This window comes from Pelodiscus sinensis, chromosome 2, assembly GCF_052426305.1.
Source record: "Pelodiscus sinensis isolate ZL-2025 chromosome 2, ASM5242630v1, whole genome shotgun sequence".
NCBI lineage: Eukaryota > Metazoa > Chordata > Testudines > Trionychidae > Pelodiscus > Pelodiscus sinensis.
This window is the reverse complement of record NC_143053.1, coordinates 68,335,729-68,350,258: the sequence shown is the minus strand read 5'-3', so window position 1 is coordinate 68,350,258 and position 14,530 is coordinate 68,335,729. Positions and strand designations below refer to the sequence as shown.

The 14,530-nt window shown below is 38.5% G+C and overlaps 1 protein-coding gene across 6 annotated transcripts in view; it reads right to left on the bottom strand.

The window, feature by feature from the left end:
• The window catches only part of RB1CC1 (RB1 inducible coiled-coil 1), a 162,448-nt gene that overhangs the window by 69,613 nt on the left and 78,305 nt on the right, over positions 1-14,530 (bottom strand). For all 6 annotated transcript variants that reach the window (XM_075920708.2, XM_075920707.2, XM_089776257.1 and 3 more), the window contains 6 exons: positions 11,374-11,558; positions 8,674-8,860; positions 8,503-8,584; positions 6,075-6,136; positions 3,452-3,555; positions 378-504 (listed from right to left, as the gene is read on the bottom strand). In XM_075920708.2, coding sequence (XP_075776823.1) covers positions 378-504; positions 3,452-3,555; positions 6,075-6,136; positions 8,503-8,584; positions 8,674-8,860; positions 11,374-11,558 — 747 coding nt within the window. The remainder of the gene's footprint in view (positions 1-377; positions 505-3,451; positions 3,556-6,074; positions 6,137-8,502; positions 8,585-8,673; positions 8,861-11,373; positions 11,559-14,530) is intronic.

The window sequence follows — 14,530 nt, the reverse complement described above, 5'->3', positions numbered from 1 at the left end:
TTAAATTAAATTTCTGCTATTCAGTTATCGAAATATGAACTAAAAGGCAAAAAGCAACACTGCACACATAGACATTTGATAATTTGGCCAAAAATTAGGATGTGTGATCAGAATGATCCTAACAAATTATGAAGTGTTATGCCTCCGTATTTTTTCAAAATGCCACCATTTTGCTCTCACTGAAGAGCTTAGCATACAAAAATATTTGGCAGCACATGATCCAATTTTCTCTAAAGGCCTATGTAAAAAACATGCATGACCAACACATTAATCTTCGGATATTGGAGAAAATATTATTATTTAATGAGCAACCTACTAAAAAATGTTATAAAAATATTCTTTTGTCTTAAAACCTTGCTAAAGTAAAAACAAAATACCTTTTGCTCATTCAGCAGGTCTGTAATAGTCTGTGACATTTCATCCAAACTTTGTGCAGCTTTTACCAGGTTATGTAGAGCAAGTACATGCTGGTGAAGAGGTTCAAAGTCACAAAGTATGGGAACCCTTCAAAAACAGAACGTATTTTAAAATGTTAATTTATTCAATTCTACAGTATCACAAATTAGATTTTAAATTTATAGAAACAATAAACAATCTAAACCTATCTGACTGATTTTCTTTATTTTACCAGCTTTACAGGGAATAAACTAAGGCAACAACTTTTTTTTAAGGTTCTTTACACTAGCAACTAAGTAGGGGTAATGTTCTTTTAAATGACAAAAGAAATAATTTAGATTTGAAGTAATATTTCTAAGGAGTTTTAGGTTAATTCCAAGTTATGTTCTACCGCTACCTTCCCTTCCCCAAGAGATGTTTATGAGTAATACATATCGTTACAATAACTCTAAGACGTGATGAACATTATAAGTGAGGGAGATTGAATTACAACTGATTTCTCAGCAGTTTATAATAAGAAATGAATTGGAAAGGTTTACTATGTATTACAGTACACTATCAAAGCTGACAGAATTTAACACAACATTATTACACCACAAACATTTTTCCCTGAAATATGCCGATAAGGCTGTGGGAAAAGATATTAATTTTTAAGAGCTCAAATCTTGATGTTGTGTAAATAAAATGACAGGAGGATGCATTTGTTGTGATCATGATGCAAATGTCTTGTGCCAAGCCTCTATACTAGCAGTCTCCAACCTTTTTATACCCAAGTTCACTTTTTAGATGTCAGGGCAAGCCAAGATCTAACCCATCCCTTCCACGAGACCCCACCCCTTTCTTGAGGCCCCGCTCTCTCTGTTCCCGTCCTCTCCATCATTGGCTGTCCTCAGCCCTTACTTACTCTCACTGGGTTGAGACTGGAGATGTGGGTTCTGGGACAGAAATGAGGGATTTGGGTGTGGGAAGGGGTGAGAAGTACATGCTTTGGGAGGGGATTTGGGTGCAGGAGAAGGTAGAGAAGGGGATGTTGGCTAAGGGAAGGGGCTCCAGGCTGGAGAGCGTTTGGGTCAGGTGGAGGGTTGGGATGCTGAGAAAGCCACAGGCTTGTGGATGTGAGAGTGCTGGAGTCTGGGTTGGAGTGTAGGAGGGGCTCAGGGCAGGATGATTGGGAGTATGAAAAGGACACAAATTTGCTGTGTGTGGATGGTGCAGGAGTGTTGTGACAGAAGACTGGAGATTTAGGGGTGCAGGAGTTTGGAGAGGAGAGGTTCAGAACAGGGGGTTCTGGGGTATGATAAGCTCAGGGTTGGGGCCTGCTGGGGTGCAAGAGTGTTACGATGCTCTGGCCAGATGGGGGCTTGGCACCAACTGGGGGCTTGTTATCCAGGCATCATTGTTAAATAAAATATTATGTCAAAAACACGTTTCAGTGTTGTCTTTATTTATGAGAAAGAAGGGAACCTGTTTTGGGTCAGAGGTCATTGACCCACTGGAAAAATCAGTCGGGGACCACACAAGTGAGATGCAAATAAAACAAACAAAAAAAAAACCAAAAAAACCACCCTCCCAAAGCATCACTGATGTGGCCCCAACTGAGACACCTCACTCCCCTGGCACTCCAGCCCCATGGGGGAGAGGGTAGGTGGGACTGAGGTTCGAGGCCTCAGGCTGGATTAACTCTTCTGGGGTTCCAGAGTTAGTGGAATTTGTGGGCCTCTCAACACTCTGAGGTGGGGCCAAAAATGAGTGTGTGGGACAGGGCTGCCAGTGAGTGGGATAGGGATGGGGGGGGTGCAGAATCTGGTTGGATACAGGAGCAAGGTTTGTACTAAAAAACAGATAAAGCAGTAAACAAGATACAACTGCTAAAGCCTTAAACAAGGCTTGTGTGTGCAAAATATATTTCACCACTACAGATTCACAATACATATTAATTTAACAATGCCACATCTTGTTGTCTGGCACTCTTATACAAGTAACTTACTGCAACAACAAATGGTGATCTGAAAGAAAAAATATTGACCAACGTTTTGATGGGAACTGTTGGAAAATAAATGTAAAGTGTTCCTGTTGTGTGGAGAGTTTTTGTCAAACCATGAAATTTGACTGAACCACTACTGCTTATTGCTAAAAGTAGCCAAGTTAGCAAGCTGGAAATGGGCCTTTGTAGCAGCTGTAGCATGACCAAGTCAAGAGGAGAGGGCATTTGGATATCACAGAAAGAGCAGCTTGACAGAACCCTGTAATTGCATAGATACCTGAGTGTATCTGCATCCACAGTGGCTCATTTCTACAGATACAGATGGGGATACAGGGCACTACAGCTTGACCTTATGTTCTTCCTAATTATTAGATCTCTGTTGAAATTGTTGAGATATGCATTTAGAAAATGGGGAGCTTATCTATGTGCCCTTAGAGATGTGTCCATTAGGTCCCCATGGGATGCAAACTCTGGAAACAAAATCTGATTAACTGATTATCAGATGATCTGGTTAACTCTTGCCTAATCTTTAAAATTGCTTGCTCAACAAGTTTTCTTTGAGTAACATTATTGTAATAAGTATTATTGTAAGAAGTGGGTTTTGCCCATGAAAGCTCATGGATACCATCTACATATTTTGTTAGTCTTTAAGGTGCTACTAGACTATTTGTTGTTTTTAAAGTTTTTCCTGTTACAATAACTTCAAAGGGATAGCCGAATTAGTCTGTAATACCAATGAATAAACAGGAAAGAAAACTTTGGGGAGGTTAGATTCTTCAGGAACTCTTCTTCTGGACACATACTTTGGTTGCCCTCCTAGATGGAAAATTGGCCATTAGAAGACTGCCGCTGTGTGACCCAAGAGCCACACACAACTTTGATAATTGTTGAGGGTGTTTCACTAACCTACTGTGGATGTGCGCAAGTGTTTGAGACTAAGACTTTGTTTACACTAGCACATTTTATCAAGGAAAAATGCCTTTTGGCAACAATGCTGCATGGGGTGACCAGAAATTGACCATAATAGATTTGACCTCACCTCGTAGTGTAGACCTGGCCTAAGACACTTACCTGAGTAATGGTTGCACTTCTGAAGGACAAAAAGATTGCAGAAACTGCAAGTCTGTTAATGAGATATCTGGAAGTTCACTATCAAACCTGCGAGGCTTTCGTGTCTATATAAAGAGAAAATTTACACAGTCAAGAAATGATGAATGTAGTCAAGATGGCAAAGACTGAGGAACGATAGTGAATTAATACAGCAATGATTTTTTATCTTAAAAGATTTTATTCTTTTCCAGTATATTAGCATTAAGATTATATTCATTAACATTTTCTATGATATTGTGAGTAGCAGTTTTTTTAAACATTTTTAATTATAAATATCATATATAAAATTGAAGAGAAGGGAAGGGAGACAAGAGTCTTCAAACTTAGTGTGCTGTTAAATAACCAGCTAAATATTAACCTGAGGTGTTACAATACTAAAATAGAGGGTATTCTTTTTGATTATGTATGATACTATTATAAAAATACCCACTTTATGGGACAGAAAGCCAGAAATATAACATTTCATAATGATCAGAAACATGGAGACATGCTATCATTAGAGTCAGACAAGTTGAATCAAAGCAGAAACCTGTTCAACTCACAATCATATTACATTTGCTAACCACTCAGACAATTTAGTACAGTAAATGTGTATCATTCCACCATCCAGTGAATATGTGAAAAATATAGGAACCATCTGCTTGTTTTTATCACCTAATAAAATCGCTGTTATGCAAGTATGAGTAGATCATCATACTGATCTCTCCTGGCTTCAATTATCTTAATATTTTTTCTTATTGAAAATATCTGTATTTATAAATGACAAAGTTTTAATTTCACTTTAAAAAGATGAGTACCAAGTTGCCTCTTCCCCCGCTATCACATTGCCGGCCATGGACATTTCTGAATAAAAAGTTCCATTACATGGTTTACATCCTTAATTTTTTTTATATTCTCTATACAAAGAGACAATACAGGTATTCTGAACTCAAGGCTCTGTGCAAGCTGGCTTAAAATGTGCTACTCAATACCAAAATTCAAAAGTGCTATCAACAAACCTCCCTCAATTGGTATTACTTTAGTTTAAATATCCGAAAACTGATTTTTGTTTTGTTTCATTTTGCAAAAAAAGTTGTCCAATCCAGGAAGCCAATTAACTGATAGATTTGCAAAATAACTTTACCTTAAATATCTGAATTTTCACAAGATAGCTATTTTCCTACAGAAATTACAATTATAAAAATTCATTAAAAAGTCCCAAATTTATTAATATAAGAATATAAAAATGGCCATGCTGGGTCTAACAGTCCATCTAGCCTAGTATCCTATCTGCCGACACTGGCCAATACCAGATGCCCCAGAGGGAAGGAACACAACAGGTAATCATCACAAGATCCTTCCCGTCACCCATTTCCAGAAAAACAGAGGCTAAGGACACCATCCCTACCCAACCTGGCTAATAGCCATTGATGGACCTAACCTCCATGAATCAATCTAGCTCTTTTTTTAACTGTATTAAAGTCCTATCCTTTACCACATACTCTGGAAAGAAATTCCACAGGGTAACTGTGTACTGAGTGAAGACAAACTTCCTTTTGTTTTAAACCAGCTGCCTATTAATTTCATTTGGTGACCCCTAGTTCTTATATTGTGAGAAGTAGTAAATAACTTTTTCTTCTTCACTTTTTCCACACCAGTCATTATTTTATAGACCTTTATCATATCCCCCCATAGTCTCCTCTTTTCTAAGCTGAAAAGTCCAAGTCTTTTTAATCTCTCTTCATATGAGACCTGTTCCAAACACTTAATCATTTTTGTTGCCCTTTTCTGAACATTTTCCAATGCCAATATATATTTTGAGATGAAGTGATCACATCTGTATGCAGTATTCAAGATGTGGGCATACAATGGTTTTATATAGAGACAATAAGATATTTTCTCTCTTATTCTCCATCTCTTTTTTAAGGATTCCTAACATTCTATTTGCTTTTTGACTGCCGCTGCACACTGAGTAGACGCGTTCAAAAAAATATCCACAATGACTCCAAGATCTCTGTCTCGAGTAGCTGCAGACAAATTAGTCCCCATCATATTGTATGTATAGTTGGGATTATTTTTTCCAGTGTGCATTACTTCATATTTATTAACATTAAGTTTTATTTGCCATTTTGTTGCCCAATCACTTAGTTTGGTGAGATCTTTTTTAAGCTCTTCACACTCTGCTTTGGTCTTAACTATATTGAGCAGTTTGGTATCATATGCAAATTTTGCCACTTCACTTTTTACCCGTTTCTGTAGATCATTTATGAATAAGTTGAATCAGATTAGTCCCAGGACAGACCCTTAGGGGACCCCACTAATTACCTCTCTCCACTCTTAAAACTTACCATTTATTCGTACCCTTTATTTCCTGTCTTTTAACCAGTTGTCAATCCACGAAAGGACCTTCCCTCCCCTCTTATCCTATGACAACTTACTTTACTTAACAGCCTTTGGGGAGGGACCTTGTCAAATGCTTTCTAAAAATCTATGTATACTATATCCAATGGTTCCCCCTTGTTCACATGTTTATTGACCACCTCAAAGAACTCTAGTAGAAGGTATAGCACAGAATGTAGCAGAAGGTATAGCACAGAATACATACACAAAATGATGGAGGCCAAGAGTCAAGTCCCCTAAACAAACGATTCCTTAAAAAAGACTTCCCTGTGCAAAGAAACAAACTTTGGTTATTCAGTAATTATGCACACAACAAGCAAGCCCACCACAAAGATGGTACACAACTATCTATTATAAATATAAGTGTTACACTAAAGTTAAGCTAAGAACACCTTTGCATTCTGGAAGTCAAGTACACATTTGCATTCTTTGACAGATAATAGTGTCAAGTAACTGCAGGATTCCAGAGCAAAAAGCATGCCAGAATTCCTTCCCCAACTCGAAACTTTTTTTCATGGTTGCCCTCTTACCCAATAAATCATCCTCTTTTAGATTTCAAAGTGTTTTCTCTTTCAAGTTTTCCTCCAAAATCCCTCCTTAGTCTACTACTTTGTTTGCTTTGAATTTATTAAAATGGGGCAAAATAAATCAATAAGCAGCTGCACAGTGGGTCAACGTTAGAGAAAGAGGAGACCTGGTCAAACTTGTATTTTGGCACTTCTGTCCACTCAGGGTGCCCACTCGTTGCCCACATTGTTCTGGTTGCCTCCTCAGACACACCCCCAACACCCAATTACTTCTGCTGCCTCTCTTGCCTCCCTACCTATTCTCTGGGCCCTGATGCCTTCCTGGGTTCCCCATCCATCTCCACATTGCTCCTGCTGTTTCCTCAGACTTCCCACTGATCACCCCAAAAGCCCTGCTGACTCTCCAAGCTCTCCACCGACCCACAGATCCTGCTTCCCTGCCACTGTCCCATACGCCCTTCCGTGAACTTGAAGTTCAGACCCACCCCCTCCTTGCTTTTTGACCACAGGGCCACCCTGACTGTGGCAGCCTAGATGGTCACCCATACTGCCCATAGTAAGGCTGTCCCTGCTTAAGAGGAAAAAAAAAAAAAAAAAAAAAAAAAAGATCACTTTTTTATTGGGGGGGGGGGGGGGTTAACTTTGTCCTTCCTTTCTTTTCTTCTGTTGCCTATTATTTCAAGTGTTTGCCCAAATGCTCTTCAAGTAAAAACTTTTTGTTGTTGTTTCTGTAAAGCACAGCACAAGTTCTGCCAGTGAGTATTAAGAAGCAACATCAAAAAAGTAAGATTAAAAGTTTACAGGCAGTCCCCGGGTTACGTGGATCCGACTTATGTCGGATCCCAACTTACGAATGGGGTGAGGGAACCCCGAACTAGCTGCGCCCTCCCCCCAGCAGACCGCCGAGACGCGCCACGGCGGTCCCGCCGCCCGCGTCCTCCGCAGCGAGAAAAGCCACTCCCCGTTTCCCTGGTCTGCTTGGGGGGGGGACCCCAGCGGACCAGGGAGACGTGGAGCAAAGTCGCGGAGGATGCGGGCGGCGGGACCGCAGTGCGTCTGGGCGGTCCCGCGTCCTCCACGGCGAGAAAAGCCGCTCCGCGTCTCCCTGGTCTGCTGGGGGGGGGGGGGCGGCGCAGCTAGTGCCCCCCCCCCCCCCAGCAGACCAGGCTTTTATCACCGACGCCTGGGGTAGAGCAGCTGGGGGGCTGCCGGGTTGGTCCCACAGCACCGAGGTGCGGCGCTACTGGACCAACCCAGCAGCACCCCAGCTGCTCTGCCCCAGGCGTCCCCAAGTCAGCCACTGCTGAAACTGATCAGCTGCTGACTACAGGAAGCCCGGGGCAGAGCAGCTCTGCCTCGGGCTTCCTGGAATCAGCCGCTGGTCAGTTTCAGCAGCGGCTGACTTGGGAACACCTGGGGCAGAGCAGCTGGGGTTCTGCCGGGTTGGTCCAGTAGCGCCGAGGAGCGGCGCTGCGGGACCAACCCAGCAGCACCCCAGCTGCTCTGCCCGAGATGTGTCCGATTCAGCCGCTGCTGGTCAGTTTCAACAGTGGCTGAATCTGGACACCAGTTCCGACTTACATATAAATTCAACTTAAGAACAAACCTACAGTCCTTATCTTGTACATAACCTGGGGACTGCCTGTATATAAATTAGTTTAAAGTAGCTGTTGCATTAAAATATAAACAAAGTTAAATCACTTAAGATTTTTTAAACACAAAAATATTAAATTAATTGAATTTCTAACAGTATTTTGTATATGATATATAGCAAGGATAACTAATTTATTGGCACACTATTTTAATAGAAAGGTAGCTCAATTTTTAATGTATTTGTTCATATCCAATTTAAAGTTATTTTATTTACATGAACATCAGTTATAGCATATATTATTCTGGGTGCTCTTTTAATCTCAAACTATGCTGTGAAGATAACGAATACTGTATAGTTGGGGTATTTGAAAACAATAGAAAATAACTACAACAGCAGGTTAAAAAGTCTCAGGGGGTAGCCAGGTTAGTCTGTAACTTTAAAAACAACAAGTAGTCCTGTGGCACCTCGGACTAACAAAAGTTACTCAAGTTACAAAAGAAGAAAAGACTTACTAAACAATTTCCCAAAAGATTCCCTTTTTGCCTTTTCAGCTTCATATAGATGTTTTCCATCTTTTATTAAAGCACCAGCCCACTACAATAGGAAAAACATACAGTTAGCATGGTAACTCAGTTCCTATGATCACACAAAGGTAGAACGCTGAATTTATTTAACGTTTTTACCTCCCTGTAGTGTTTTATAAACATTTTTCTCCTTACAACCTCAACAACAGCCAAACAGTACATTTGAGGAACGCTACTGAGAGCCTCTACGATCTTGACTCGTTCTAGCAGCTCTGTTACAAGGCGAAACAAGGCTTGTAGTTTCTCTCCATCTTGGTCCGCATGAAGCATCACAAAGCAACACCACCTACAAAATAAAGCATACCACTAGCTGCAAGATAATCAGAGTTTTAAAAGGAAAACAAGGTTACAAGGATGTTATAATGATGCATATTGATCACAATTAAGTTTGTACACTGGATTATTTTTTCCCTGGTGTCTTCGTGTTGCTTTTAAAACATAGCTGTTGATCAGTCACCTGTTTATTTATTTGCACTTCAAACAATATATCCATTTGCTCAAAAGAAGCTAACACTCCTTCCCAAACATGGTTTTTGTCAGGGTTGTCAAGTGATTTAAAAAAATCATGACTAATTGCATAATTAATTGTATTGTTAAATGTATTTAAATATTTTTGGATGTTTACGTTTTCAAATATATTGATTTCAATTACAACACAAAATACTAAATATACATTGCTTAAACGTACAGTATTTATTTTGTTTACAAATACCTAAACTGTAAAAAACCATATTTTTCAATTCATATAATACAAGTACTAAAAAGCAATCTCTATCATGAAAGTTGAACTTACACATGTACAATTACATACAAAAAATAAATTACTTCAAGTATAAAATAATGTAAAACTTTAGAACCTGAAGTCCACTCAGTCCTACTTCTTGTTCAGACAATCACTCAGACAAACAAGCGTGGTTACAAATTGCAGGAGATAATGCTGCCTGTTTCTTGTTTACAATTTTACTAGAAAGAGAGAACAGGTGTTCAAATGGCACTACTATAGCTCATGTCAGAAGATATTTACACGACAGACGCGCTAAAGATTCATATGCCCCTTCATGCTTCAACGACAATTCCAGAGGACGTGCTGATGATAGATTCTGCTTGATAATAATCCAAAGCAGAGCATACTGACACATGTTCATTTTTATCACCATGAGTCAAATGGCACCAGAAGAAGGCTGATTTTTTTTTGGGGGGGGGGGGGGGGGGGGTTCAGGTACTGTAATTTCTACATCAGAGTCTTACTTTTTTAAGATTTTTAAAAGCATGCTCCACATCACACCCTTCTCAGATTCTGAACAGCATTTCAGATACTTAAATCTTAGATTTTGTTCTGCAGCTATTTTTTTTTGGAATCTCACACTTTCTTTGCACTTTAATCAAATGTTCTGTGAAAGTGTTCTTAAAATGAACATGTGCTGGGTCATCATCTGAAAATGTTACAACATTAAACATATGACAAAATGTGGGTAAAACAGAACAAGAGATAGACAATTCTCCCTCAAGGAGTTCAGTCACAAATTTAAACAACACTTAAACACAACAACAAGCAGCAGCAGCATGGAAGCACGTCCTCTGGAATGGTGAATGAAGCATGAAAGGGCATACTAATGTTTAGCATATGTGACAAAAAAATACCTTGCAACACCAACTACAGAAATGGCATGCAAATGACTGTCCTCTCTTTCAAGTGACACAATAAACAGGAAGTGGGAGGTATAATCTCCTGCAAATTGTAATCAAACTTGTTTGTCTTAGCAATTAGCTGAATTAGAAATAGGACTGAGTGCATGTGTACATTTTACATTGTTTTGGTATTATGTGTTATATAACAAAAATTACACCTATTTGTAAATTATATGCTTCCAGGATGAATAGATTGTTCTACAGTACCTATATTAGATTAGCTGAACAATACTATTTCTCTTGTTTACTGTTTTTACAGTGCAAATAAATGTAATTAAAAAATACTACATAGTGAGCACTGTATGCTTCGTATTCTGTGTTGTAACAGAAATCAATATATTTGAAAAGGCAGAAAAACATCCGAAGTACTTTAATACATTTTAATTGGTAATCTATTGTTTAACAATGTGATTAATTGCAATTAATTTTTTGAGTTAATCACTTGAGATAACTGCAGTAATCGACAGCCCTGGTTTTCATTTATATTTTTCATCATGATAATGCCCTGAAACATACAAGAAAACTGCAGAGGGAGCAAGATTCTTTATTTTCCAGTGAACAAAGCTGAATATATTTATAGTAATCACCATTTAGTTCTGGATAGCACGTGTCTCATAGTACAAATGTTAGACAATGTTTTCATTTTTCTAGGCTATCATTGCATGAAATTTTTATATTAACATACTATAAATAAAATACAAATTAACCTGTTTAATTTATTTTATCACAAACTACTGAAAAATATTCTGTTTAAGACATGTATTCTGAAAGAACTACTCCACATTTAAAGCACCAAAATCAACATAATTGTTTAACATAAGTCACATGAGACATTTTGTGCATTTTTTGACCATTCCTTGAAATGTTTTCACCAACTTATATTAAGTAAAATAGTGTTAACTATTGTACAAAAACATGTATTAATCCATATTACTGTGCCTGATTCACATCAAAGACATCATATGATATGTGTAATCTTCATCGATTTCCTCCCTGAAAAAACCTAAATGTATTATCCAGAAAAATATCTGTAAATACTGGACTTAAGACTTTTCATATGACAAATGATAAACTCCAATGACATATTTAAAAAAACCTGACATCACTTACTTTAGTCTGACTTGTAGATTATTTGCAAGCTCTTGTTTGGCAGTGGTACATTTCTGCTTAATATCCAACAGTTTTCTGTGATTAGTTAACATAATCATCAGCTGATTTGCATGACTCAAACACAAATCAGGCAGCACAGAAGGATCTTTCAAGTTTTCAGCTCTCTTCTGATTAGCCAAAAATCCCTATAACAAGAGAAATACTTGTTAAGTGGATCTGTGTACCAGAATAAAGAATGTTCCTCCCTTACTTGGTTCCACATCAGTATCACTCTTTACTCATTTACATAGCACATTTCACTATAAGTTTACCAGTTATCACTCTGAGATATGATGTAAGCACTGAACAAGTGGTATTATTCCAACCCTTAAACATAATCCTATTAATCACCATTAACAAATAAAGAAAAAAGAACCAAAAAAGTATATTTAAATATTAACAAATACTGGTGTTATTTTGTAAATGGGCTAATTTAACATCCCACAGCAAGAAAGGCAATATACAGGGCAGTTTAATTTGTTCCTAGGACTATAATTGGGTTCTTGTGCATTTCAAAGCAGAAGCGCCCTCGTGGAGCCCTGAGTCAGCGGGACTTTCCCCAGATGATCACGGGCTCTGTGCAGTATTTTCAAGGAACTGGGGATCAGCTGGGGACCCCCCAACTGACCCTGAGCTTGGCAAAAATGCGTGCAAAGCCCAGGATCAGCTGGGGAGTCTTGAGCTGACCCCAGCTCTGCGCAGCATTTCAAAGCGGCAGTGCAGCACGGACCCAAGATCAGCTGGGGACTCCCCAGCTGACTCTGGGTTCTGTGGAAATTCTGCAGGAAGCCCGGGGTCAGCTAGGGAGTCCCCAGCTGACCCCGGGCTCCACGCAAGCTGCCGCTTTGAAACGCTGCGGCAACGTTTCAAAGGGTAAGTGTTGCACAGCTGATGCCAGGCTCTGTGTGGCGCCTTGTATAGTTGCTGTAATTTCACGAATTTTTCTTACTGTCACTTGCAAACTAATATAGTATTTTATGGGCCATATCTCCTATTCTCAACAACATGGACCACCTCCTTACCTATGTAGAAATATTTTTAAAATATACTCCCAATAATGCATATCTAAAAAATTTAAATAGTAAAAAAAATAAAAATAATAATGTTTAGTTTGTTTTACAAAACAATAAATGAAAAATAAAACAGCAAAACATAGATTTATTTCAATTATGCTGCCTAACTGGGGAGAGGGGGCAGGTTGATATTTCTGTAAAAGCACTCTTATATTCTTATTATGTAATGCCACCTATTGACCATAATTATAAATACAAAGATAATTCCCAGCTTTCATAGCTAGAAAATGCTCTTTAAAGTTATATTAACCTAGAGAGTAATGTTTTCTTTTGTCTTGGGCTTGAATACTTGTATTACCTGACTCCTACATGGAAAATAAGTAAAATATTTTCCACCTGAGAATCAAAGTGCAGACAAGTCAAGTGACTGTCAAATACTACAACCAACATTTTGGATTCATTTAATTTATTACCTGTATTTTTTTCTAAGCCATCTGGCCATTTAATTCACAAATATAGTTTTAGTTTTTATACAGAATCAAAGTTAATACACTGACTTGCACCCAAATAAAAAAAGAGAGCACATCAATTCTCTGCAGAGAATTGATGTAATACTTCCTGAGGTTTACACCACAAACGCAAACCAGGCAACTGCAAATCAGTCAATCATTTAAACTCAAAGGCAGATGATGTAAAAAACACACACCTTTTAGTGTCATTGTTCCTACCATTTCCAAAACTGTGTTGGAGAAGGAAAGAACACAGGAGGATCAGAACAAAATGTGGAGATTTTCAAAGACACAAATGACAAGCAGACACTGACTTTAACAGTGTCTAACATTCACCAAAGTGTTACCTGACATTTGGCTCTTTGAAAATGTCCATCAAAATGGCTAAAAAGTTACTTTCTTGGAAGGTGACAACAATAAACCTATTCCTGAAGTGTCCTATAAGTTTTTACAATTGCTCCAAGTAAGTACTTTTTCATCAGTTTTGTAACATCTTAAAAACACAAATGTGCTAAGAATAGATAGTCTGCAAATGTTAAAGACTTGTACAATTGTCCTGGTATTTTAACACAGTTGTTCACTGCTCCTGGAAGTATGCAAAAGCAATCGGCAACTGTAATGGGACTACATGTTCTTCCTCTTTAACTACTGTGTGATAAACAATTTGTGAAAAAAATGTTTTCCAATTATTTAATATTAATAGAATTCAGAAATTTCAATAAAAGATCTTTTAGATTTTAATCATTCCCTTTCTGGCATTTTGAACCCAAGCTCTAATGTATTTCTGCAACTAAACTGGCAAAAAAAAAAAAATTAATTTCAGCAATTTAGAAATCTAAAAGTAAAAGGCAAGGGATTTTTTTTCCCATTTAGGTGTAAAGCTGATCAGAATCAGCTCTCAAAGTAATATTTCATAGAGTAGTTAAAAGTGCTTGTATATTAATAAAGCCATTTTTTCGTGTTTTGAAACTTATCCTTAATAAATAATGTTCTTTCACTTCATGATATTAATTAGCTTTAGTACACACATTCTACATTTTGTCCTCAACACCATCATAACCAGTAACAAACCCAAAAACACATTCCTTAGCAGTTCCCTCCTGCAAATCCCAAATGGACTGTTGTCAGGGTCTCAAATCCTGATTTCCATGCAGAAACCAAAACCAGATCCTGCCTGTGAACCTGCACATTGCCACAGAATCCTTTATTACTTGCTTCTGAGACAAGTTATGCTTTTGAGTCATAGTTCTTATTATTCCTTCTATACTTATGCTGAAAAGCCCACAGAAAATCTCTCGTACTTTCAACTCTTGTTCTCCCATGGCTTTTAAAAGCTGGCTCGCTGTACACACCAGCTTTTGGGGAGCCACCTACTACCCCTATGCTGCTGCCTCTATATCAGAGGCAGCAGCATGGGGCAGCAGCTGGTTTCCCAGGAGTGGGGTGGCCGCGGGGAGGTAGTGCATGCTGGGAGCCGGCTTTTCAAAGTAATGGAAGAACAAGAGTTGATAACTGGTTCCCAGTGTGCACCAGCTCCTGGGAGCTGGCTGTTGCCCCAACCCTCTGTGTGACAATGTAACCAATGAAATTTTCAGT